General features: G+C 40.7%; 3 protein-coding genes across 4 annotated transcripts; 1 reads left to right on the plus strand and 2 right to left on the minus strand.

Moving 5' to 3' along the window:
• Window positions 1-1,210: 1,210 nt before the first annotated feature.
• Window positions 1,211-3,500, minus strand: cldn31 (claudin 31). Its single transcript, XM_033624195.2, has 2 exons — window positions 3,395-3,500; window positions 1,211-3,201 (listed from the first exon to the last, which is right to left on the minus strand). Exon 2 carries the CDS (start codon window positions 2,995-2,997, stop codon window positions 2,329-2,331), a length of 669 nt encoding a protein of 222 aa, XP_033480086.1. The 5' UTR covers window positions 2,998-3,201; window positions 3,395-3,500; the 3' UTR covers window positions 1,211-2,328.
• Window positions 3,501-5,317: 1,817 nt separating this feature from the next.
• LOC117254797 (GTPase IMAP family member 8-like) lies at window positions 5,318-10,448 on the plus strand. Its single transcript, XM_033623209.2, has 3 exons — window positions 5,318-5,525; window positions 5,628-6,270; window positions 9,049-10,448. Exons 1-3 carry the CDS (start codon window positions 5,504-5,506, stop codon window positions 9,878-9,880), a joined length of 1,497 nt encoding a protein of 498 aa, XP_033479100.2. The 5' UTR covers window positions 5,318-5,503; the 3' UTR covers window positions 9,881-10,448.
• Window positions 10,449-12,896: 2,448 nt separating this feature from the next.
• On the minus strand, window positions 12,897-24,804 carry LOC117254561 (GTPase IMAP family member 9-like). 2 transcript variants are annotated; one of them, XM_033622914.2, is made up of 4 exons: window positions 24,648-24,804; window positions 24,043-24,167; window positions 20,222-20,844; window positions 12,897-14,064 (listed from the first exon to the last, which is right to left on the minus strand). In XM_033622914.2, the coding sequence occupies exons 1-4, from the start codon at window positions 24,764-24,766 to the stop codon at window positions 13,126-13,128; spliced, it is 1,806 nt and encodes a 601-aa protein (XP_033478805.2). In that variant the 5' UTR covers window positions 24,767-24,804; the 3' UTR covers window positions 12,897-13,125. The 2 variants fall into 2 exon arrangements, with proteins under 2 accessions (XP_033478805.2, XP_033478803.2); XM_033622912.2 differs by lacking the exons at window positions 20,222-20,844; window positions 24,043-24,167; window positions 24,648-24,804 and adding exons at window positions 16,362-16,433; window positions 16,633-16,820 and having other exon boundaries at window positions 12,897-14,057.
• Window positions 24,805-26,270: the final 1,466 nt, after the last annotated feature.

Genomic DNA, 26,270 nt, shown 5'->3' on the forward strand with positions numbered 1-26,270 from the left:
TCTCTCTAAGGGACTGGACCAGATAATAAGGAGGCTGCAACTCTACTGAGGAAAGGTAAGAAATAATTTGGCTGTTTTTTTTTCAGCTGGTGTGGCATGTCAGAGACAGATGTTTAGGCTATTTGTACAGAGCCTTGCCACAGGGCCATGTGACAGTTCATGCTAGAGAGTGCATCAGTTACTGAGTGTTTACTGCCCCCAAGTGTACTATCTCTGCTGCCACCACTCATAGTGGTTAGAATTAACGGTTTGGGATCCAACACTGATATGAAGTGAAGTAAGTGCACAGTCATGGCTGATATCCAGTAGCCTTGCTCCCACAACTGACCTGTGTATAATTACGCTCATTTATTGTTCCTGACTCATTCCTCTGTGACCATGAAGTGTCCTGAAAAAGGACTGGAATAAAGTGAAAGACGTAACACGGGACACAGTGTTTATTCTGCACATAAATTCATGACCCGTCCCAGCACATGGGTCATACTTCTAATAATGAAGAACAGTTGTCGGGGAATGAAAACACATGTGTTTATTGTGCATATTGTGGTTAAAAGTCAGACAATAGAAAAGATTATAGGTGGAAAATGTGATGCCATGTGTCACACTAATGTATACAACAGGGATGCTCAACCTGCATAGTCCAAGGGCCACTTTTTTCATAAACAAGCTCTATTTTGATGCTTTTTTATGCACTCTGGCACCTTAAGCTGCTCTAACAGTCTTGTGGTAACTCTCAGCCTTGTCATTTCAATGAGAGGAAGGTAGCAGAGGGGAAGTGATTTCGAACATAGGGGTTTCGAGGTTTGAAGCAGTTGCCACCAACATGATTGTGCATAGATTTTGCTGTGCCACGCAGAGTTCACCGTGTTAAAGTTCTGGCAGTATACACTTAGTTCTGGACAATCAAATAGAAGGAGGCCAGTGTTATAGAAGCAGGAAGATGACAAGATGGAGGGGCTGATAATGGTGTCTGAATATGCAGCGTTGTACAACACAGCACTAGCAACTTATAAGAACAGCCAGAAGAAAAACTGGGCTTGCAATAACACTTCCATCGAACTTCAGATGGCTGGCAAATTGTCCATATATGTAGAAATCATGGCGCCATGCTACTTCTGTCGGTGCCATTCACTGAAGCACCACCTCGTCAGCACAGCCCTGGACTGTAGTGCAGCAGCTGCTTTTAAGAACACTTCATATTTTGGGGGGGAAACGCTCTTGTAGGGTAGGCGGTTGCCAGGATGGTTGCTGTACAGCGGTGTAAAGGCAGCTTATTGTATATTAAAAGTACACAAAAAAAATCCCAGTGCGAATCATTTAACCTCCCCAGTGACACCCTGCACCCTATGAGGGGCCATAAGTTGAGTATCACTGCTGTATGGTGTTATTAAGTCAAGTGTGGCAAAAGCTAGATAAAACATAAGACTTGCTACATGTCAAGGTAATGTAAGACACACAGTTAATATACAGTGATGTTGAAAATGTGTAAACTACACACATAAAGAACATATAGGTCAAAAATTAAAGCAGTTTTATTTAGATCAGCAACAAATGGTTGTCGTTAAATTAAATAACAAAACTACTCATGCTAGAAATGATAATATTACATAAACATTAGTCATAATTCATCCAGTGTAGGCAAAAGAAACAAGCTCTAAAACTTGGACAGTGGTGTTTGAGCTGATATCAATAAAAGGGTACAGTAGAAATACATATTGCAGAGTAAAACTAAATATAAACAAGAGGAAGAAGAATAAATAAATCCAAATGGAAAAATAAAATGTAGAGTAAATTTGCTAAAAACCCCAAATACTCAGAAACATTTGTAAAAAGTAAATAAACAAGCGTCGCTCCGACTGCCCACGCGTTTTCAGTGAACATACCAGCACACAAAGATATACTATGCACACTGGTCTTCTGTACACAGACCACCCACACACACAAACAAAAGCAGAGGCAGAGTGGAATTTAAGAAATGTAAGTCACACACATTACTAAACCTCTAAACATTTAAATCCTCCCACAATTCATGTCAACTCCCACTCTGACCGAAATCTGATAATGATATAAATTATATTAGAAACCCTTTGCTATGTAGTTTATCATGTAAATGTATTAATAAATCTAAAAAAAAAATTATTGAAGTGTAATTAAATCCATATTATTACTTGAAGAAGCATATACAAAGATACAAAGTCTGAAAGATATAAAACACAATATCTGCTGAATATCCTCTAATCGATGGTGACTTTGTAGTTTCCAGAAGGTTGTCTGATGAGATTGTGACCTCTGTACTTGTTTGTACCTCACATGTCCAATGAAATCATCTCATACAAAAGATTTTTCCTGTTGCTTCACCTCTCCTGCTGCCCCTGTATGTGGGTTGTCTTTGGCTGCTCCTCCCAAAATAGGCAGCGTTCTTCCACCTGGTGGAGAGGAGCCTGCGTGCAGGAGGGAGCCACCCACCAGGAGCAGCAAGCTGGCCCCCCAGCCCAGGTACAGCGCTGGCCCCAGCTCTCTCTTTAAAGGCGCCGCAACGTTCGGATCATAGAAGTCCCTGATGATTGCATGGGCAGTCCAACAGATGGGTATCATGTAGGCCAAGCCAGCCACGAGGAAGAGCACCCCTGCTATCCTCGCCAGCCGAGCTTTGGAGGCCTGGTTATCGTCATCCATGCAGTGAGTGCACTTGGCCCCGGCCACCCCAAGCATGAGGGCCAGAAGGCAGAGGAGCAGGGAGAGAACAGTGAGGCCTCGGGCGGCTTGGGCAGACATGGGCAGGGCCAGGGTGGAGTCATAGGTCTTGCACTGGATCTGGCCTGTGGTCTGAGACAGACAGTTCATCCACAGTCCCTCCCACAGCACCTGAGCAATCACCAGCTCTCCACCCACGAAGGCCGACACACGCCACAGAGGAGCTGCGCACACCAGCGCCCCGCACACCCAACCCAGCACAGCCAAGACCAAGCCCAGCAGCTGAAGACCAGTTGATGCCATTGTTGCTGAGGAAACTTTAAGGTCAACAAAAATGTCTCTCAGATAAACCTCAGTTTTTTTCCTTGTCTTTCTCCTGAGGAGGGTAGTGAGCACTCAGTAGACAAAAGCCAGTGCTGCCCAGAGTATATTCTCAGACATTCAGTCCAGTGATTGAGTTGCTGAGAGGAGTCCCCTCTTCTCCTCGGTATCCTTTCTTGTTTAATGCTGTTAAGATGAGAGTGTAACTTTATAGAGGCACATTTAAATGAACTTAATATTAGTAAAACATATACAGAAATTGTGCAGTATAATAGTAAAGTAAGCAAGAATGAGAGCATTAAACTCGCTCCATCTGGACATGTTTTCTTTGGTTCAAGCTATCCATTCACTTTCACAGTCCCAGCAAAATAAAACTCACCTTTCAGTTAGTAATCAAAGAACCAGATGTCCACAGACGGCGTGTTGATGATCCTTAGTGAGTTTCTTGGCAGTATAGTCGTGTGATGTGAGTAGTTGGTGTCTTTCTTCTGTTATGACTGGCCGGCTTGTCTCTGAAACTCATACACAGGGGTGTGGGAGGGCAGCAGTGTGTAATACTGCATACTAAATACACACACACACATAGCTAGTTATGCAAAAAATGACAGCACAAGGACACTTTGTTATAGACCTTGTTGATTGCTACCATTTTGTCATTTCTTGAAGTTGGAGCGGCCATAATGAGGCAACGGATGGAGCCGAGGAGGAGAGAGCTGACTGGAGACCTGACAAACACAGCATGAAACAACCTATGTCATACTGGAGTGCAAATCTACCAAAACTAGTGGAAATTCTCTCTTAGGCTGTAACTTTTTTTGGTGAAAAAGATAAAAAAAGAATTACCACCCTGCAATTTTATGCCTCTGCGCTCCTCTCAAGTTGCAGTTACAGTTTACATCCATTTCTGTGAAAACATGGAGGCTTCACACACATCTTCCCCCTGGCAACACACAATCACCCAAGATGAGTGTTACCACTTAAACATCTGACCAAATGTCCCCCCTTCTGTTCCTGAGATATAATGTTGAATAATGGCCAGAAAAGTGTTTTATGCAGAACATTATGATGTCACAGCAAACCTGACCTTTGATCTTTTTGATATTAACTGTCATCACGTCATCATTTTATCTTATCAGACATCTGTGTGAAGTTATGTCATAATTAGCACATGAATTCTTGAGTTATGGCCAATAACATATTTTGCAAGGTCACACTGACCTTGACCTTTGACCTTCAACCACAAAATTGTAATCAGGTTATTCTTCAGTCCAAGTGGATCTTTGAGTCAAATTTAAAGAAATGTTCTTAAGGTGTTCTTAGGACATAGCATTCATGACAATGAGACAGACGCAAGGTCGCATTGACCTTGACCTTTGACCACTGAAATCCATTCAGTTCATTGTTGAGTACAAGTGAACATTTAAGCCAAATTTGAAGGAATTCCCTCAAGCTGTTGAGATTTTGCATTCAGAAGAATGAGATGGGTGCAAGGCCACAGTGACCTTGACCTTTGACCACCAAAATCTAATAAATTAATCCTTGAGTCTAAGTTAACGTTTGTGCCTACTTTGAAAAAAATCCCTTGAGGCTTTCTTGAGATATCGTGTTCACAAGGATGGGATGGACGGACGGCTATACAGACTTACAGATGGAGGGACGGGCGAACAACTTGAAAATATAATGGCACTGGCACAGCTATCGCCGGCACAGAGGCATGAAAATATATTGAATTTAGTGACTATTTTTGGACATTTTGATGGCATGCTGAGTGAAGTTGCTCTGCATAGCCACTAGATGGCATTAGACAGCCACCATTCTCCTACTGGGCTTCAACATCCTCTCTTGGTTGAGCAAAGCGTGCTCATTATTTGTTGCAGAAAGAGGCCTGGCAGGAGAGTTTGGAATCAAAGTGCATCTGGCTTTGATTGCTGCAATGCAGGCTGAAAGGCCAAACCTGTTGACATTTTTTGCATTCCATGTTTGTTTCCCGTGCCCTCCAAGAGTCCAGAAAATCATTTGATGCAGGTTTAATTGTATGGTAATATAATGCCTGTGTCTCATTTATACAATTTCTCAGTGTGCAGCATGAAAGTGGCCACAACTGCATTTCATTGTGCACCCCTGAACATTAAACTTAATTATCAGTGCTCGAGTCATGTTCAATAGAAAAGTTCAGATCTCTGGTTTCTGTCCGCAACAAGGCAATGCAAATGAGTTATGATGCCAAGTCTCCTTTAAGAGCGTGCCGAATGTCACCGCCTTTAGCATGTGGGAAGTTCACATGCAGGCCTTCTGCAAGTTGTAGTTTCACTTTACAGGAAACCGCTGAGGTATATAGAGAGAGGGAGGAGGGGAGGGAGGAATAACTAGCACACAGAAGGACAGAGGTACTGTAATCTGGAAGAAAGGGTTGAGAAACACACACAGAATTTGTGATTCAAAGACAGGACTGACAAGTGTTTCCTGGTATTTCTTTCTCTGCAACAACATGGGTTTAAGTTCAACTGAAGGTGAGTGTCTTTACTTGTGTGTGCATATATGCTTTACACTCCTGATGTGAGCTGGCCAAAAACTCAAGAATTCAAACGAACCATCTATCTTTTTGTCCACAGACTCACACAGCTCTCCAGCTGTCAGCGACCTGAGGATTGTCCTGCTGGGGAAGACTGGATCAGGAAAGAGCGCAACAGGAAACACCATCCTGGGACGACAAGCTTTTACCTCAGAGATTTCTCCGTCTTCTGTGACAGTGACGTGTAAAAAAGAAACTGGCCACTTTGATAACAGAACTGTCAGTGTGGTCGACACCCCTGGTGTGTTTGACACATCGATAAAGGAAGACCAGCTGAAAGGTGAAATAGAGACATGTATCGTGCTGTCTGACCCAGGACCCCATATATTCCTGCTGGTGATCAGACTGGATGTACGGTTCACAGAAGAGGAGAAAAATGCAATAAAGTGGATCAAGAACAACTTTGGTGAGGAAGCCTCCAATTATACGCTGGTGCTTTTCACTAGGGGAGATGAGCTCAAGGGGAAATCCATCCAGGATTATATAGACCAAAGTTCTGAACTCAGGGAGTTCATCGATGACTGTACAGCTGGGTACCATGTATTTGACAACACATCTATGGAAAATCGCACTCAGGTGGCTGATCTGTTTGAACTGATAGACGAGATAGTGCAGTTAAATGGTAACTATTACACCAGAAGCATGTATGAAGAGGCCCAGAGAAAGAAGAATTCAAAGGAATGGTGGAAAAGGGTGGGAGGCTATATGAACACTGTGGGTAATCAGTTGTTTGTGGCAGCAGCAGCCACAGCTGTCCCTGCAGCTGGTGCAGCTGTAATGGCAGAGGAAGCAGCCCCTGTAGCTGGTGCTTTGTTTACAGCAGCTACATCCATGAGAGTGATTTCAGTGGCCGCAAGTGGAGGAATTTCAAAGGTCATGGGGTGGTGGGTGAAACCTAAAACAGACAGCTGAGTCATGTCAAGCCATGATACTTTGTGTAAAGTCATTCAATTGATTTCCTTTTCACACATTACATTCATATTTGCCCTTTTGTAAATATTTAATGTTGCATTTATTCACTCCATTTATGTACATTCATACATATTAATCGCAGCTTGTCTGCTTTGAACCATAAATTAACCTTTTATGACAAATGTTTAAATGTTGATGCTGCACACTCTTATCCTGAACATCATATTGTGTGTTGGATTTGTAAGAATAAAATAAAGAAATATGACAACAACAACTTCAAAAAGTGTCTTAGGCCATTGTACAGAAATCTATAGTACATGAATGAAAGGGCGGGGGGGGGGGGGGGGGGGGGGGGGGGTATATCCTGCATGGGTTGCTAGACTGTCACAGGGCTGACTCATAGAGATGAACAACCATTCATTTTCGCATTCAAACCTAAGGGTAATGGGGAGAACATGCAAACTGCACAGAAGGGCTCCCCCATACCCAGGGTCAAACCAGGAACCCTCTTGCTGTGAGATGACAATGCTAACCTCTGTGGGCTGGGCAAATGCCCATGTTCTAAACACTGAGGGGGAAATGTGCTTCACCTCCCTCCTGAAATCTATGCCTTTGAACGCAGATATTATAGTGTCATATAACAACACTCACACAGCATAGCAAGTATGATTATAATACCAGGTTTGTTTTACACAAAAGGTCATACGGTTTCCTGAACATCATGGTGCTCTCTGCACAATGGAAAATATTAAAGCTGCCAAAATGCCTTTATGATGATTTGTAGTTTGGTTCAAGCGAAAAGAACATACTGATCGCAGTTGATCCTGGTAACCACCACACCTACATTCAATGTACTTGGTATGTGAAGACATTTAACGAGAGAGGTGCAACAAAGAGAGAGCGGAAGCACAACGTTATTGAAAGATGTCAAAGTGAGCAGGAAAACTGGTTCTGCAGGAGGGCAGGCATCGCTTCAGAAAGTCACTTCCTGTCAACCACTGTCTAACGTTCATAGTGTCAGTATAATCAGAAGACTTCACACTTTACTCTTTTCGTACAGACTATTTCTTCAGTAGTAAGACAATTCAATGGAAACTTCTGACAGCACATTAGACACAAAAACAGGGACGCTGTTTATAAAAAAGGACACCAAAATGCTCTGCAATTGTTTAATTGTCTATTTCTACTCAATACAGGGAGTAGTATGTATAAACATATAGACATTGCATCTGTGAATCTGCATTGTGTTGTTCTGTTATAATTACGTATTGTTTTCGTGGCACATTTCCCTATCAAGGCAGGAATACTGAACGGGTATACTGAGCACAGGGGCTCAAAGTTGAACTTGAAATGTCACTCAAATTAACGTGCTGATCGGGAAGAGATTAAAAATCAACACAAAGAAATTCAAAGGAACTGCAGACACACAAAATAACTACAAAAAATACCTCAAAAAGACTCAAAACCACAAAAAAGATGCATTCTGGCTACAAAGAGATGCAAATCAAGGACACTAAAAGAGGCTAAACAAATATAAGTGTGCATACTTGATGGATGAAGAATAGCTTGCGTTGTGTTTCTTATGTCTTTATTCTACCTTCCTCTGTTTTTTTTTTTTACTTATTTTTCATATTTTAACAACTTCCCAACTTTAATTTATACAACTTTATACAACTTCCCATACAACATGGAGCGGCAACAGCTGCATTTCATTGTGCAGTTCTGTGTTGTGTAATGCAAATACAGATAAACCTTGAACCTTGATCATTGATTAAAGTGGCATATCCATAGAGAAGTTATTCAACTAGATCTCTATTTTCTGTCTACAAAGAGATGATGTCAACACTCCTTTAAGAATTTGTACCAAGCTGAAGTTTGGGGGTTGCCTGCTTTAGCATGCAAGAAATGTCCATCTGAATTATTTTAATAATGGTTTGAGCCTCATGTCAACAGCTTTCTGAAAGATGTAGTTTCACTTTCCAGGAAACCATTGGGAGAGAGAGAGAGAGAGAGAGAGGGAGAGTTTCACTTCACTGGAAACACTAAGTTGGAGACAGAGAGAGAGAGAGGGAGGAATGTTTCAAAATGTCTACAAAATGGCAATGCAAATGAGTTATGATGCCAAGTCTCCTTTTAGAGTGTGTGCCAAAGCTGAGATAAGGGTGTCACCTCCTTTGGCATGAGCAAAGTTTACATGTAGGCCTTCTGCAAGTTGTAGTTTCACTTTCCAGGAAACCACTGAGGTTGAGAAAGAGAGAGAGACAGAGGGAGGGAAGGGGGGTGGGGGTAGTAACTAGCACACAGATGGACGGATATACTGTGATCTGGAAGATAGGGTTGAGAAACACAGACAGATTTTGTGGTTCAAAGACAGGACTGACAAGTGTTTCCTGATATTTCTTTTTCTGCAACAACATGGGTTTAAGTTCAACTGAAGGTGAGTGTCTTTACTTGTGTGTGCATATATGCTTTACACTCCTGATGTGAGCTGGCCAAAAACTCAAGAATTCAAACGAACCATCTATCTTTTTGTCCACAGACTCACACAGCTCTCCAGTTGTCAACGACCTGAGGATTGTCCTGCTGGGGAAGACTGGATCAGGAAAGAGCGCAACAGGGAACACCATCCTGGGACGACAAGCTTTTACCTCAGAGATTTCTCCGTCTTCTGTGACAGAGACATGTGAGAAAGAAACTGGCCACTTTGATAACAGAACTGTCAGTGTGGTCGACACCCCTGGTGTGTTTGACACATCGATAAAGGAAGACCAGCTGAAAGGTGAAATAGAGACATGTATCGTGCTGTCTGACCCAGGACCCCATATATTCCTGCTGGTGATCAGACTGGATGTACGGTTCACAGAAGAGGAGAAAAATGCAATAAAGTGGATCAAGAACAACTTTGGTGAGGAAGCCTCCAATTATACGCTGGTGCTTTTCACTAGGGGAGATGAGCTCAAGGGGAAATCCATCCAGGATTATATAGACCAAAGTTCTGAACTCAGGGAGTTCATCGATGACTGTACAGCTGGGTACCATGTATTTGACAACACATCTATGGAAAATCGCACTCAGGTGGCTGATCTGTTTGAACTGATAGATGAGATAGTGCAGTTAAATGGTAACTATTACACCAGAAGCATGTATGAAGAGGCCCAGAGAAAGAAGAATTCAAAGGAATGGTGGAGCAGGTTTGGAGGCTATATGAACACTGTGGGTAATCAGTTGTTTGTGGCAGCAGTAGTCACAGCTGTAGTTAATGCCCCTGTAGCTGGTGCTGCTGCTGCTGCAGCTACATCCATAAGACCAGTTTTAATGGTCGCAGGTGCAGGAATTTCTAAAGCCATCAGTCGATGGATGAAACCGACAACAGACAGCTGAGTCATGTCAATCCACGATCCTTTAGGCAAGCTTGTGATGAGGAAGTACTATCAATCCCCAAGGGAATTTTTTTTCTTCACACATGGGCCTGTGTATACACATAGAACCTATACATGCATTAAATGGAGAGATGTCAAAGCAAGGGGGCTGTCCATATATGGACAGGTGGTTTGGTGCCTTGCTCAGAAGCACCTTGCAGTTTCCAGCTACCATTCCACACTCTATATTTGGTGTGGACGGGGGCTTGAGCTGGCAACCCTCCGGTTCCCAACCCATTTCTCTATGGATTGAGTTAGTTCCAGCCCCGAATAATAATGTAACAAGCTTTCATACATGAGTGCAAATTCAGAACTGAATGTTTTTTGTGTAAAGTTTATTGTATTTCTTTATGTCATTCATGTACATTCATATATATTAATCACAGCTTGCCAAAATTAACCTTTTGTGAGAAATCTTTAAAATGTTGATGCTGCACACTCTGGTCCTGAATATTGTTTTGTGTGGAGAACAAAACAATTGTGTAATTGTTCTGTTTGATTTTTAAGAATAAAATGAAACAATGTGACAGCAACTTCAAAAAGAGTGTTGTGTTGTTGTACCAAAATCTATATTACATGAAATTCCAAGTTAGAGCTTGTATGTTCACCCTGTGTCAGTGTGGGTTTTCTCCAGGTACTCCAGCTTCCTCCCACAGTCCAAAGATATGCAGGTTAATTAGTGACTCTAAATTGTCCGTAGGTGTGAATGTGAGAATGAATGGTTGTCTGGCGACTTGGCCAATGTCAGCTGGGATAGGCTCCAGCCCAGCTTTTTGTCTGAACTCACAAAGGACTTTACTTTTTTTGAGCAATTGTAATAGTTGATATATCTAACCTTTGCATTTTGTTCACATACTAATTTGTACAATGACGGGGCGTCGGTGGCTTAGTGGATAGAGCGCCCCGTGTGCAAAGGTTTCATCCTTGCTGCAGTTGCCCAGGTTCGCTCCAGCCTGCTGCGTGGCACTCCCTCTCTCTCTCCCCCCTTCACACTCAACTGTCCTATCAATTAAAGGCAAAACAAAAAATAATCTAACAAAAAAAGTAGAATGACAACAAAGCTCAGCATTAATCCTTGAGATGCATTTGTTGCTGGAGCCTATCCCATCTGACATTGGGCAAGAGGCAAGGTACACCCTGGACAGGTCGCCAGACTATCACAAGGCTGACACATAGAGACAGACAACCATTCACGTTTATATTCACACCTATGGAGAGTCACCAGTTAACCTGCATATCTGTGGACTGTGGGAGGAAGCCGGAGTACCTGGAGTAAACCCACGCTGACACGGGGAGAACATGCAAACCAGGAACCCTCTTGCTGTAAGGCAACAGTGCTAACCAATATAAAACATAAATATCAAGCCATCAAATGGGAAATATGGCCTGTCACATAATTTAAATGTTACATTTTTTAATATGAAGAGGAAATGCCAGTGTTGAATATTTTACTCCTCTGATAGTGAGTCATTAAAAACATCACGCAAAGCTTTCTTCTACTGGACAAAGAAATAGATATAGAAGATAAAAATCAGAATTACTTTTCCATATATAATGAAAATACACTGCATTAAGAAGCTAGCAAAAATGGAAAGTTTGAAATTATGTGGAAACTGTAAATCTTCAGAAGAATTAATTTTTATTAATTTATTTGTTCTTTCCATTTGTGTATAAAGCCTTAATGTGACAGACCTGCAAAATGTCTGAAACAGAGATAGCTACACCCACATGTCACTTTACAACCATTTCATACTCCCAAAAGTATCAGTGTATCAGTGTTTGGACTACTTTACTGCAGCTAATGGAACTCTGTGATCGCTTTTTCATTGTACAAACAGTTTGTGAGGAAACAGGATTCAGCTTCATCGCTACATTTAAAAGCAACAGTGCCCTTGCTCCAGTCAACATGTGGCTGACACAGACTGGCCCACAGTTCACAATTTTCAGGCCTTTCTTGGTCATTTTGCTGTAGATGAAATGCTCCAGCAGGGATGTGGCGGCAGTATAGTGAGGGGGTTGCTCTGTTAAGAATGCTTCCTTAGTGAAATGTGATCAGCAGCCGGACGTTTACCATTGTCTTTCATTTCCTTTAGGGAAGTGAGCTCATAATGTTGCTAAGAATAAAGCGAGGGAAACTGCACGTCACAGTGATGGACCTGCATGAATATTTTATCTGAGCAGTTATTGCATAAGTTATGAGGGTATAAATTGTGTAAACAAGTAGCACAATATGTCAATATATTCAAACATTATTTACAGCCCAGTCACCAGAGGAAAATGTTGGCATTGTATGTGTCTGCAAACCATGAATGTTACATTTGCACACTTCATTCATATCCTATTACCATTTCTAAAATGACGTCACATTGTTGAATTTATCATTTGGGGGTGGAGGGGATGGTGGGTTGCGTGATGCCTGGGCGAGACGCCTGCCAAGCTGCAGACCACTGCTAGAGACCAACTAACAAACAACAACAACAAAAAAAGGTTGTGATTTCATTACTGTGTTTCCAGCAGCTTTTTAGGCATGAAAAGTGGTTGTTTTTTATGGAGACATCACTGCTTTTCCTGCTGGAATGGTGATACATAAAGCGGCCATTTTTCTTCTGCCAGGACAGTGCCACAAAAAGCAGTTGTTTTTTATCGACACATTGCTCCCTCTCTGGCCTTATTTGTGCCATCCAAAGTGGTTATCTTAAACCCAAACATGATATTTTCCTAACACTAACCAAGTGCTTTTTGTGCCTATACCTTACCACGCATTATGTTAAGTTTCAACGGATCCGCTTCATGAAAACGTGCAAATGTAACACACCTGTTTGCAGAAAATGTACAATGCCAACTTTTCTTTCTGGCAATGGTTTTGTTATTTATGGGGATTCAAACTGTATCTCTCCAAGTAGAACTCATGACGTGGGTTTTATATATAAGCTCCATACAATAAATGAATGAAAAGAAAACAAACAAAAAGAAAAGTATTGCATTTCATACCGTTTGTTTACTGTCAGCGTTAAATTCACAGCTGTTATTGCAGTGTTGTGTCAAAACTTAAAAAGTTTGGAGACAGAATGCAGAAAAGGCCAAAACAACATCATTCACTGAGTAGTTCTAAACAGTAAATAGTAATGTGTGTAGTACTATGACTATATATTCAGTGTCACATACTGCAGATGGATCAACACATCCTTGTCACTAGCCTCCACCTAGTTATACTGGAACATTTGCTTTCCCTTTGCATCTAATGCCCTTCCATATGCAAAAGGCAGCTACACCACATAACACCCCCAGGACAAGCGCAGGAGCTCCTAGTGCCAAAGCCACTGGGGTGTTGGCTCCCACTGCTATAACCACCCCTGCTAACACCAACACAATAGCAATAGCCGAGGCAACCCATATATTCTTTCTTTTAACCCTTTTCTCCTTTTCTCTCTCCTTCTCTTGCTTCTCCCTCTCTGCGTCCCATATTTTCCTCTCCTCTTCTTTCTTCTCTTCCTCCTCTTGTTTTTGCCGATCCTCCTCCTCTCTCAGCTTCCTCTGGGCTTTTTCATACATCTCATTGGTGTAGTGTTTCCCCTCGTTCTCCAGTACCATTTCCTTTATCATGGTGATCAGCTCTTTGACCTGTACTTGGTCATCTGCGTCGTTGTTGTTGAAGGAATGGTACCTGCGACCAAATGTAATAGAGAGTCTCCGCAGCTCCTTGCACTCCTTCAGAGCATTGTCAGCTTTGGCCTGATCTTTGCATGTAAACAGCATGATAGTGTACATGGAGGCATCGTCTCCAAAGTTATCCTGGATCCACTTCACAGCATTTCTCTCCTCTTCGGTGAACCTGACTCCGAGCCTGATCACCAGTAGGAAGGCGTGAGGGCCGGGCACAGACATCTTGACACACTCCTCTATCCTGGTTTTTAATTCTTCCTCTGTGATGCCTGTATCAAACAAACCTGGAGTGTCAATCACCTGGACCATAGTCCCATCCACTTCCCCGCTCTGTGTCTCACAGTGTTTGGTCACAGACACTGGGCTCGGGTCCTCTTTAAAGGCAGCTCTCCCAAGGATGGTGTTTCCTGACGCACTCTTGCCTGATCCAGTCTTGCCCACCAGGATGATTCTTAACCCTTTGGACAAATCCACAGCTGTAACAGCAGAAGCAAAATTAAAGTTGAGCACAAGGCAAAGGGAATTCATTCCTTTCTTCCTCTATTTTTTTGTGGCACATTAGTCTGCAGTGAGCGTTCTGCCTTATTGGCACCACTTGGGTTGCGTAGGTTGTGAAAGACCTCTTTGAATGGTGTCAGTCTCGCTCTAACTTCATTTTTTGACCACTAGTCGTGCTATGGAGCAATGTTTTTGTTCTCCAGTAGCCAAAAAAGCATTGCAAAAGAGATGTCTGTTAAAACGTTTACAGGACACCTTAAACAGTGAATAAGATTGATCATTACTCTGTTGTGATTTTAAAATCATGGAGATAAAATAAAAATTTGAGCCTATTAAAGGTTTACAGGGCAAGTGGGGCAACGCGGGCGGGGCCAGCAGCAAAAACACTAAAGCACATGTACGTGGCTCAGTGATTTTACTTCAAATAGCAGGGTGTTGTCTTACAGTACAACAAAGTCTAACTCCCTAATTGTCAAAAACCAACGCTCGGTCAGTGGTACTCAGCACTGAGGCACCTTTTAGCAGAGGTTTGAGATGTACTGGACGGTGGTTATCGTTTTAATGCTCCAAGCATTTGCTGTAGTATAAAGATCAAGAAACTCAGGACTTTCACCCAGGAAACTACTGTTCATGTCCTGTGTGAAACCAAAAGTCAGTTGACTTATTTTAATTACAAGGTAATGTCACTGCACTAATGACATACTTCATGTTACGTATGTCATGACACTTGAAGTTACATGATATGACAAACAAACACACTTATTTATGCCAGACCATAATGTTTTTTTCTAAACCCAACCACATGCTTTTGTTGCCTACACCAAAGGAAGTCAACCTAAAGCCTAAAAATTCTGAGTTTATTTGGAAAATTGCATGTAACAATCGTAAACTGACACAGAGCCCCTGAGCATCCAAAACTGACCCTGGAGGGGAACCACATGTGATACGACCACATCACACCAGTTTTAGCCGCTTTACATTGACTCCCTGTTTGTTTTCGGACTAACTTTAAAATCTTATTGATTACTTTTAAGGCTCCTCATGGCCTGGGTCCAGATTACATGTCAGACCTGTTAGTCCTTTATGAACCTATGCGTAGTTTGAGGTCCTTGAGACTAAAGGGGACAGAACTTTTGTAATCAGGGCCCCGAGGCTCTGGAATGACCTGCCCGAGGAGATAAGGCTGTCTGAGTCACTGGCTTCATATAAGTCTCTCCTAAAAATGTACTTCTATCGAAAAGCATATCCTGAGTTTGTCTGAGCTGTCCGTTTGTCTGTCTTAGTGATTTTATTTCTCATTTATTATCTTGATTTTTGTTTTAGGCCTTCCTTATGTTATCTTTTACTGGTGACATTTTATGACATGTTATTTGTTTAATTTTCCTTGTGTTTGAAATATGTTTATTTTTATTGTACAGCACTTTGTAACTGTGTTTTGAAATTTGCTATATAAATAAGTGTATTATTTTTACTATAATAATAATAATAATAATAATAATAATAATAACAACAAATAAATAAATTCTAATTATTGTTACTACCAATAGTGTCATAGTTTGACGTGTAGGGCCAATGACCTAGTAGGCCTATCTGTATTTGACAAATTGCAGGTGAGAATGAGTTGTGCTGTCAGGTATCCAGTTCCTACAAAACATAAACATTTCACAATTAAAACTATTGTTAAAATTAGTGTTGTGAGTGACTTATGAGTAAGGAAACACATTCAGCATGTCTCCTAGACCTCAGGGATACACGCAGACTGTTTTGAAAAACATTAAATGCAGCTATTACTTAGGGCAGCTTTAAACCCCGAGGAAGAGCATTCAGCTGGAACCAAAATCTGTTTATAAATCATTTATTATATTCACAATGGCAGACTTGTATGTTTTATTGTAGTGGAAGAACCCTTTATTAATGTCTTAGTGACACTGATACTTGTTTTAAGGTGCAAGAACTCATAAGTCAAAAAGTTATTGCTAAACAATTAAGTCTGCAGTTGCGTTAGAATGTCATTAACTAAGGTTTTGTGTGTATTTTTCTGATACGCCATCAGAAAAGAGAAGCTACAAAGACAGAGGATGTAATACTAGAAAAGAAAAAACACCAGACAAAGGAATTTTTCACAACCCGGCAACCCCAAATGTGTTACTGATTTAAAAGCAGTAATAAAACATGTATTAGTTTAAGCCTTAAGAAAGTGTTCCTTGTTAGAGGTTGGTACAGATATAGTATGTCTTAATTATACTGAGAGGTTTCATTACAGAGACAATGAGTGAGCATACCGTCAAAGTTATTCAGACCACACCCATCAGACCGAGGGAGAGTTCTCTGCTTCTTTTCTCGGAGTGGTATTGCTGTGATGTGAAATTATACCATTGAGACACAAATAAAAATAGACTATTAGTCACTGACATCATTATCAAGGTCTATGTTTTTACAGTTTCCCTCTTGTCCTCTTTCCAGTGTCACAGTATCACAGCAGGTGTTACATCACAGTAATCAGAAGATCAATGCTGTTTTGATTTTTATCACAGGTCAGATAAATCGTCCTACCTTCAGCCATTACTTCGGATTCACTTTTTCCAGTTCCCAGGTGACCAAATACGTTCCAGGACTGAGTTGTGAACGTAGAGAAGCTCTGTGGCTTGACTGTAGACATTGATTTTCTGGGAAACTTCTGGAAGCCTAGCCTATGCACAGGGGGCTTCCCATTTCCTTGTATTGTCTTTGGTTTACATCTGAAAACCTGCATCCCTAAAGAGGCTGTCTGCAGCTCTGTGAATGTGCTGCACAGGTTTGTGTGTGGGCATTGCTGGTACTTTTATAACATGAGCAACATGAGAACTCGGGCTCTTTAACTGTTACTAGATTATCTTATTGTTACCATATAACGAGGCCTGGTTATTTAAAAGAGAGGAAACATGAACAACACCACATACTTCCATTGCTGAAATCTTCCATCAAAACCTAAATATCTTGGGGCGTCGATGGCTCAGTGGATAGAGCAGGCGCCCCATGTATAAGGCTGTTGCTGTTGTTTGACTCCAGGCTGTGGCCCTTTGCTGCATGTCACTCCCCCTCTCTCTCTCTCCCCCCTTCACGCTTAGCTATCCTATCTATAAAGGCAAAAATAGCCAAAATAAATCTTTAAAAAAAAAAAACAAACCTAAATATCTTCAATATATATTTTTATCGTAACCCTTTAAAACAGGTACATCTATTTGCCATCAGTTATAAAAATGTGGTAAATGCTTGGTTTAAAGTCACAGATTAAAATAAATATAATCCCACCATTTTTTAAAGGTCCAGTGCGTAGGATTAAGAGGCATCTATTGGCAGAAATGGTATATATTATTCATAACTATGTTTTCATTTGCTTATAACCATCTCAAAATAAGCTTTGTTGTGTTTTCATTACCTTAGAATGAGCCTTTATATCTACATATGGGGTAGGTCCTCCTCTGTAGAGTACGCCATGTTGTTCTACAAAAGCGCAGAATGGACCAAATCAAATACAGACTCGAGATATGGCCAATAGTATATTTGGTCAGCCACAGTAGCCACTACACATGGGACAAGGTTCAGTTTTGCAATCTCACCACAAGATGCCCCCAAATCCCAGGGCAGTAGTCACCATATACATTGAGGGGACACGTCCCCCCCAAATGTTCAGATATGCCCAAAATGCCCCCCCCCCCCCCCCCCCCTCCCCCCAATATATAACTGAAACTGAAAAACAACAACATTGTCATTGCTATTCTACGATAGGCAACCACATACCACCATCCAAAATTATGTAATCATCATAATTATAACTAAACATAACAAATCCCCGTTATTATTACTATTGGTCCAAGTATTGCAGTTCTACGTGTGGTTTGCCCAAGTGGAGTTGCCGTATTAGAATGCCAAGGCTGGTTGCCATGGTTGCAATCAACGTTGTTGCCAGACTGCTGTATGACGTTCCAGGCAGGCAATGTAAATTTGTCTCTCTATTCATTACTGAATAAAAGTGGAAAACGAGAATGTAATATGAGCGTTATGTAGGCTATATTGTAACTGTTTATTGTGATTTTGTAAAGTGATGTGAAATTTTGATGTCGTTAATGGTTATTGCTTTGCAGTGTTCCACCGAATGTAACCACGTTACAATAGCTAGCTGGCTAGCTAGCTAACTAGCTAGCTAACAACAAGCCTGCGTGAAGTTTGAACTTGGAAGTGTCTCTCATTACGTTAGCGCTGCATGTGTAATTTCACAGTGGGTCGTCATGAGCAAGAGGAAGGGTGGCAGAGACATTCGGCTTTTTTTGGTCCAGTCTCAGAAAAGAAGCAAAACAAGTTAAGAGCAGTGAGAAAATGAGTAGTGTTACCCTATCAGTTGGATTATGTTTCTTGATTTAAGAATTATCGTCATTCAGATCAGAAATGGTTTGTCGGCTATCTGAGAGACACAAGAGACACCACTTGTTATCTGATAATATTTCTTCCATGTTCACTTACCTTTCTATGGATCAAAAGACTTCAATATGATTATGGGTGAAGTTGTACTTTATTAATCCTTAATCCCCAGTCTAATGCACTTAGACATTAAAAAAAAATAAACGTATCTCATGTGTTAGTGAATTTATACATATTTTACTTTAGAATTTCAATGGTAGGAAGTAAGGGTGTGTGTGTTTGGGGGAGCGTGCAGATTTGGTCCCCCCAGTGTTCACTCCATGGCTACAGCCTTGCCAAATCCTACACACTAGACGTTTAAATATTGCATATAGCATAGCATGTCTCTGGTCTGACTCACACATGACTACATGATGAACATATGAAGAGCCATCAAAGCTATGGCATAAACAAAATAAGCCAAAAAGTAAATGTATGAAATTAACAATAAATGCCTGGAGACTGTAAACTGAACTTAAGACTTTATTGAGATTTTTTTAGCCCACACAATCACACCAAGAAACATAAGTGAGTAACAAGTTCCCAATTCCCACTGTTATATTAACGGCATACCATGCAGGATTTTCCTAAAAAAAACAAGAACACAATATATAGACTTACACAAAGGTATTCCCTCTCAACCATCACTTATAATCCACCAGCAGTCATGAATAGATTACTGAACAGGCCTACCAGGCAAAGGCCCAGAGGCCCAAACTGTCAGGGTCCACCCCCAGCCTAATATGTCAAATTAACACATATCAACCAGGAAGAGACTCAAATTTACCTCCAAGAAACACAAAACAATTCTAAGGATACTCAACATGACTACAAAGAGACACAAACCCACAAAAGATGCATAATGACTTCAAAGACACACAAATGTACCCCAGAAATCTGTGTGCCTTGCTCCTGTGTAGGAGAGGTGGTGATGTCCTTTGGATATGTGTGCCCAGGGGCCCATGGACTCATAATCGGCCCATGCTAGCAGTGTGTATATGTGGAGAACCCGCCCTCTGCCTGTATTTTCACATTTTTTTCTCATTTTGGTTTGTTCAAGACATTTCTGGGTGTCAAGCTTTGTGCAGTGCCGTGTAGCCCCCAGCCAACAGCAGCATGTAGACTCTGTAAAAATGTAGCTACCAGGTCACACTTGCGCTTCAGCCGAATTCACACAAAATCCACACAGCACCTTTGTGCAGGGTTGTGCATGAGGTGTCGATGTGTTCATTTGTGCTTTGGAGCAGATCGCCATGAAACAATCAGAAAAGAGCATTTCATGTTTCTGGTTCATGGCTTTGTTTTTGTCAATACTACTCCCTCTTTTGATTCGCCCTCTAGCTTGTCTGAATGTTGTGTTTACAACAGTGGTAAATACTACATAGTATGCCTTAAAGATTTAGTTAACGGATTTCATAGGCTTAGCCATTTTCTAATGCCTCCTCCATATTTATTTTTGTCACAGGTCCCACAACTACATGAACATATCTATTGTGCAGTTATAACCTTGAGTTAATCCAAGTAGTCCACCTATTATCATGAGAGGATATGAGGTGGCAGCTGCTCCTGCTGCCAAAAGTCCCACTGAACCATAACCCACCATTTTACACCAATTCCTCATCTTCTCGTCCTCTCTGATCCTCTCTTCCTCTTCCCTCTTTCTTCGCTCTCTCTCCTCCTCCATCTTTCTCCTCTCCTCCTCAAGTTTCCTCTGAGCTTCCTGGTACATCTCATTGGTGTAGTGTTTTCCTCCATTGGACTTCACCATTCTCTCTATCTTACCTAGAAGTTCTCTGACCTGGCTTCTGCTTTCTCTCTGGTCATTGATGAGTGAATGGTATCGTCCTCCACACTCGTTTATCAGTCTTTGTAGATGTTTGCTCTCTGCCAAATAGTCATCCACAGATTTACCCTCTAGCAAGTCCGCATGTGTAAACAGGACTATGGTATACATGGAAGAATCTTTGCCATAATTATCCTGGATCCACTTCACAGCTGCCTTCTCCTCATCAGTGAATCTTGACTTCAGACTGATCACTAACAGAAAAGCGTGAGGTCCAGGAACTGACTGCTTAACGCACTCCTCAATTTTCAGTTTGACTTCTTTTTGTGTTTTGTTTGTGTCAAACAGTCCTGGGCTGTCGATGACAACGATGTTCCTGTCATGATCGCTTAGCTCTTCTCTGTGACAGTTTTGAGTCACAGACTCAGGTGAGACTTCCTCTTTAAAGGCATCTTCTCTCCCCAGGATGGTGTTTCCAGAAGCACTCTTTCCTGATCCAGTTTTTCCAACCAGAATGAGTCTCAGGTTTGTCAGATGTGTTGAACCTGTCAACAGTTCATAAAACATTAGTTTCAGTAATTAAAATAGTTGATTTCAGGAGGTGTGTTGTGTATGTCTGAGCAGTGTTGGAGATGTAACAGTAATTAAATTACAAAATAAATGTAATTGTAATCAGTTACAGTTATGGAGAAAAATATGTAATTAAATTATTTATTCATCAAAATGTTGGTAATTACAAAGGGGTTACAAATATTTTCTTTTGGTAAAAAGCTTACAGTAGAATATAACATCCATTCCATTTTTAGACAAAGTAGGTCAGCAAAGTTATTGGTGCAACTCTGCGTTCAATATTTCTTCACTTAAGTTTAAGGATTTTTCAGCTTTATTGCCCAGTTTAAAACAACTTTTGTAATCAAAGAGGAATCAAATGTATAAGTTACATCCCTCTGATGAAGTAATTAAAATATTTACATTACTTAAAACATTTTTAACAGGGTAATCTGTAACCTATGAGGCTACATTTCAAAAGTAACCCTTCCAACACTGTGTATGAGATGTGTGTTTAATTGTTAAATCATATCCAATCATTTGTCAAGAATTTTTGATAAATTTACACTACATGACTGCTTTGATTTTAAAAATATTAAATGTGTGGTTGGATCCATGATGTGACTCTATTTAGCCTATAAAACATTCCCATTCATGGTCATTAGGAGCCACGAAATATTTGCTAGCTTTGTGCTAACTGTTAAAACCCTAGTGTTAAACACACAGAGCATCAGCCTGGCCTCATGTTAATCATGAACATACTTATCTGCTGTAGTGTCACTGTAGAAATTATGGTTACAGTCTCTAAGGCGTTTTAGCTGGCAAGTAAAGGCTTACAAAGTTAGCTAGCTCACATTACTTAAAGGTTTTAAGTTTAGAGTGTTAGACATTAAAGAGAAACCCCAACTAAATTAAGAATTCCAATATCCATGGTCTAGGAAAGTTCAATCAGTATTTGTAAACATGAGCTACTCCCTCAAAGCCAGAAACCAGAGAAGTAAGTCTCAAACTTGTGATGTCATCCAGTAGAAAGTCTGGTTAGGGGTTGGCGGATCAATCGTAAAATATTGATACTCTTGATACTAAGTCCATCAACAGGATTGATTTCAAAAAAGGCATTGTTTGTCTCTTCTTAATCGTACATATTTGTATTTCACAAGTAAAACTGTCTGTGCAAACAATGCTCCCTTGTCATGAACACATCTAGTGTGTGTATTCTTTGCTTCTCCCCTGCTTTTGTGTTGTCTGCACTTATACAACTTAGTTCCAGCAGCATCTTCTTAGTTTCACTTTCACCAGATGTCGGCAGTAAGAGGACGGTAAGGCCACCTCCCATCCGTTCCGTTTACTGCTGGGAGCTGGGACCCTCAACTGTACTATGAAAGAACCACATGCACATCTGCCTGACCATAGCTGTCTGCTGTTATTCAGTGTGGATAGTATGTCTGAGCCTGACTAGCTTTATCCAACACATCATAGCAGTGATGAGCTAAAGAGGAAAAATCATGAGAAAGACACCTTGGAGCTGGACCATCACAAAAGATGGGGCTTAGTGAAAGGTCAACAGGTCATCACCTAATGTTACTTAAGCAGACTGATTATTCACCTCATCAGTCATGACACACTGCTTTCCCCCTACATCAAAAAAGCCACTTTTAACAATAAACAGTATGGTATTGGTATCAATATCAGTAATTCTGGCCCAGTGTGATTTGATATTGGATCGAAACCAAATTTTGTAGTATTTGTGGGAGACTGACTTTGTCCCACAGAGTGTTTGTTTTGTTTTTTATACCCAAATGAGCTTTATTCTCAGTTGTAAAACAGAAATTGGACCCATATACTCAGAACATTGTCCTGTGTGCTCTCCGTGTCGTCTAGAACATCTTTTATCATTCATTGTCTATGGAGCGGCTCCAGACTTTATACTTGATGACATCACAAATTTGAGTTTTTGCACTCTAGATTTGGATTTGACGGATTTGCCCGTCATGACTATATATTTTGTGCGTGAAGATCTGTAGAAGAAAAACGGTCATTACTTCTATAAACTTACACACCGTGTTGCGTGACCAGTGCTCTCCCACTGTGTGTCCCACATATGTGTCACATATCTACTTTACACTGTCACAGTCATTCGGCTTATTTGTTGCAATTCTCTCATTTCTCATTCCAACAATTTAAAAGTCAAAAAAGGCACACGTGCCCTGATGAAGGTATGTACCAAAAATTAGGTCAGTCCGGTAACGGTTTAAGAGATATGTGACGGAATCACACACACACACACACACACACACACACACAGACATTGTGCATAATATAGAGATGTATTTGGACTGTCTTACACCATAGGAATAAAATGAAACCTATGGGATTTAAAAATGGATGTATTCTCCCTTTAAGAAAGAAAATACATTAACCCTTGTATGATGTTCGTATTTTTGTTGTTCAGCCAGTGTTTGTGGGTCTGGTGGACCCGCTGCATTTTTGGGGTTTTAATTCAACGCAATCAAACAATTTTATGTTAAAATACTCAATGGATGTTTACTTCATCTCAATTACAAGCAATATAAACAGCATTTATGGTTAATTAAAAGTTGTGATAAGGAACCACACTGGCAAAGCTATATGTATTGTGTCCTGCCCCCAATTTGCAGCTGTGATAGAGTATGAGAAAATATTGGATTGAAAAGATTGGTTCCCGCAAGACAGAGGGTAAAAGGTGCGGCACTGTGAGAGCAGACAGGTGTTGGTGCTTGAATTTTCAACAATGTTGCAGCCTTGTGTGGGAAAGGCAGGGGCAACACAAAACACACACACTAACAGCAGGCCCAGACAGGAGGAGGACAGAGTAAAGGTACACAGGCCCTACAATTTGCACACTTTTATTTGCCCCAGGTCCAGTGGACCCAAACATCCTGTATGTAATATAAATGATAGGGAGGGGATAGTGTGTGTCATAGAAAATATGTTCTGATATATGTTCTTCACAGAAAAAGAGCCAAGGCCAATGTGTCTGAGTTTGAAAAAATAATTAATCTTTTCATTTTTCTCGTCCCGCAGACCTGAACATCATACAAGGGTTAAATCACACGTGTACAAGGCTAGTTTGGCAGATGTGCTTTAGCTACTGTTTTAATAGTTCTTGACAAACCTGCAGTGACAGTGACCTTGTTTTCTGTTACATCACATACCTTTGTGTTGATTTTGGCAGTGAGCAGTTTCACCACATAATGTGAGCAGCACAAGCAGGGTGAAACCTGGGATCCAAGCTTTTCCCTCCAACATCTCTAAGAGCAGAGTAATCTCTGTCAGAAACCTAAGAAAATAAGAAAAAAAGATGAAAGAAAATCTATTACAGCGGGTAGCAATCAAATGTTTGTTACATTAGAGACCAGCATAGGAATAGACCAACATCTACAGTACAGATATGGTGTCTCTCCCTTATTTTTTCCCCTTTTCCCCTCCCTCACACCATCCCACCCATAATCATGGCTAATTCCGGTTAAAGTAACTAAGTGCATCATAATATGGAAGTATATGCATCAAGGTTTCCAATAAAACTAGAAGTTAGACTGAAATAAATATATACAATCACACAATGTTCAGTGGAGGTGGTTATACATGAGAAAAGACAGCTAAACAAACAACAAAGCTATCTATCAAAGCATGTGGCAGGTTAACATTTTAATTAAGACAGACATGATTGAATTAATGGTTCCCTTAATTGTCTGGCTGTGTAATCCAACCATGTAAACAAAGCTCTCTTCTTACATTAAAGCAGATATTTTTCACGTACCTGTACAATAAGTGTTTCCTCAGCTGTCTGATATGTTTGCAGGTGGAGGCATTCTTTATAGAACAACCATCAGAGCACACCCAACTGTCAGATAGCACAATGCTGAGCTGGTTTTGCATCAGATTCAGGCATCACTTGAACATCATGGGATCTAGTTTCATTTTCGTGGAAATAGAAAGTTTCACCGCTGCAGTTGAAGAGGAGGGAGCCATCCACTGGTGGCAGGAGGAACTGAACTATTTAAGGTTGCAAGAATATGAAGCACAAGTTAATAAAATAATTGAAAGTCAAAGCAGGGCTTTTCTGGGCTCTTTTGTCACTCATTCATCTCAAAGATTTGTGAAATGTAGGCCTACCATTTGCATCTAGGAACTCTGCCCAAACAGCTCAACGTTTTATGTGAAATTCAACATAAAGCAATGGAAACATTTTGTCATGCAGGAGGTGACAAGTTGTCGGTTTTAATCCAGACATTTATGGGAAAAAAATGATTATTTTTGGAGTTACTATTTTTGGTCAGCAGTAGCTTAGCATGAAGACAAGGGGGCAGCAGCCTGGCTCCCAGCACATTTAAAGCCCGCTGATTAACAGGTTATATTTTGTTTGCTTGATCTGTGCAAAAGCGTCAATTAGCCGTTTTTATGGACAACAGTGTGCCAGACTTTTCAAAACGCATACTTGTGTACTTACACTAAATATTTTGAGTGCATAAGTATGTTCACGCACTGAGAAGTATGGAAAAATGCAGTGCACTATGGGTACCCGGATGGTGCATTACAAAACGGTCAAGAAGTTGAGTGTGGAACGTGGACTTGATTTTTGGTCCTTGCTGGCACAGCTACTGCTGTGATTAGGTTTCCTGCATACCTTTAAATAACTTACCTGAGTGCTATATTTTCAAACTAACCATACTGGAAAATGTGTATAACTAACTAGTGCTAAAATATATTGATGTAAAGATTGACTAAATTATGTCCAACTACAAAAAACTAGTCATATGTGGAAGTGTATAGTATTTTCATCAAATCAAAATAATTCAGGATTTTTGCTCTGCATTCCTACAGAGCTGCAGGCGGGTTATCATACAAAGTGTGAACGTGCACTCAGAGCGTGGGTTGAGATGGTCATGGAGTTTGCCAAAGTCTGCACTCTTATGTCCTGCAAAACCATGACAATCTGGGTGAAACCCCATGTTTTTATCGAGTCTCCTGGACTCAGTAACTTTCTGGAGTTCTGCCCGGCAACTATTCCCATTTCCAGACTGTTTCAGATCATAAGGAGAAAAATTATATTTAAGCTGTGGTTTCCAAAACCTAAGAACTTTATAAAGAAACGTATCGGTAGACTGGCTCAAAGTCACAACTTAATTAAAGTACATTTCATCCTACCATTTTTTTTAAATATTGCAAACAGCACATTCTCTTTATTTTGATCACACTATTCACAGTATCAAAATCAATTTCATTCATTCACCTATCATTATAGCTTTTTAATTATTTTTTCCAAGTACAACATCTGACTAGCTTAGTGGGTTCAGGTGCTGGGGTTGAAACGCACTTGGACCTGATTGCAGTATCAAAAAGAGCCCAGGTTCAGCTAAACCGCAGCTGAAGGGCAGCCCTG

This window comes from Epinephelus lanceolatus, chromosome 3 (assembly GCF_041903045.1).
Source record: "Epinephelus lanceolatus isolate andai-2023 chromosome 3, ASM4190304v1, whole genome shotgun sequence".
Lineage (NCBI taxonomy): Eukaryota > Metazoa > Chordata > Actinopteri > Perciformes > Serranidae > Epinephelus > Epinephelus lanceolatus.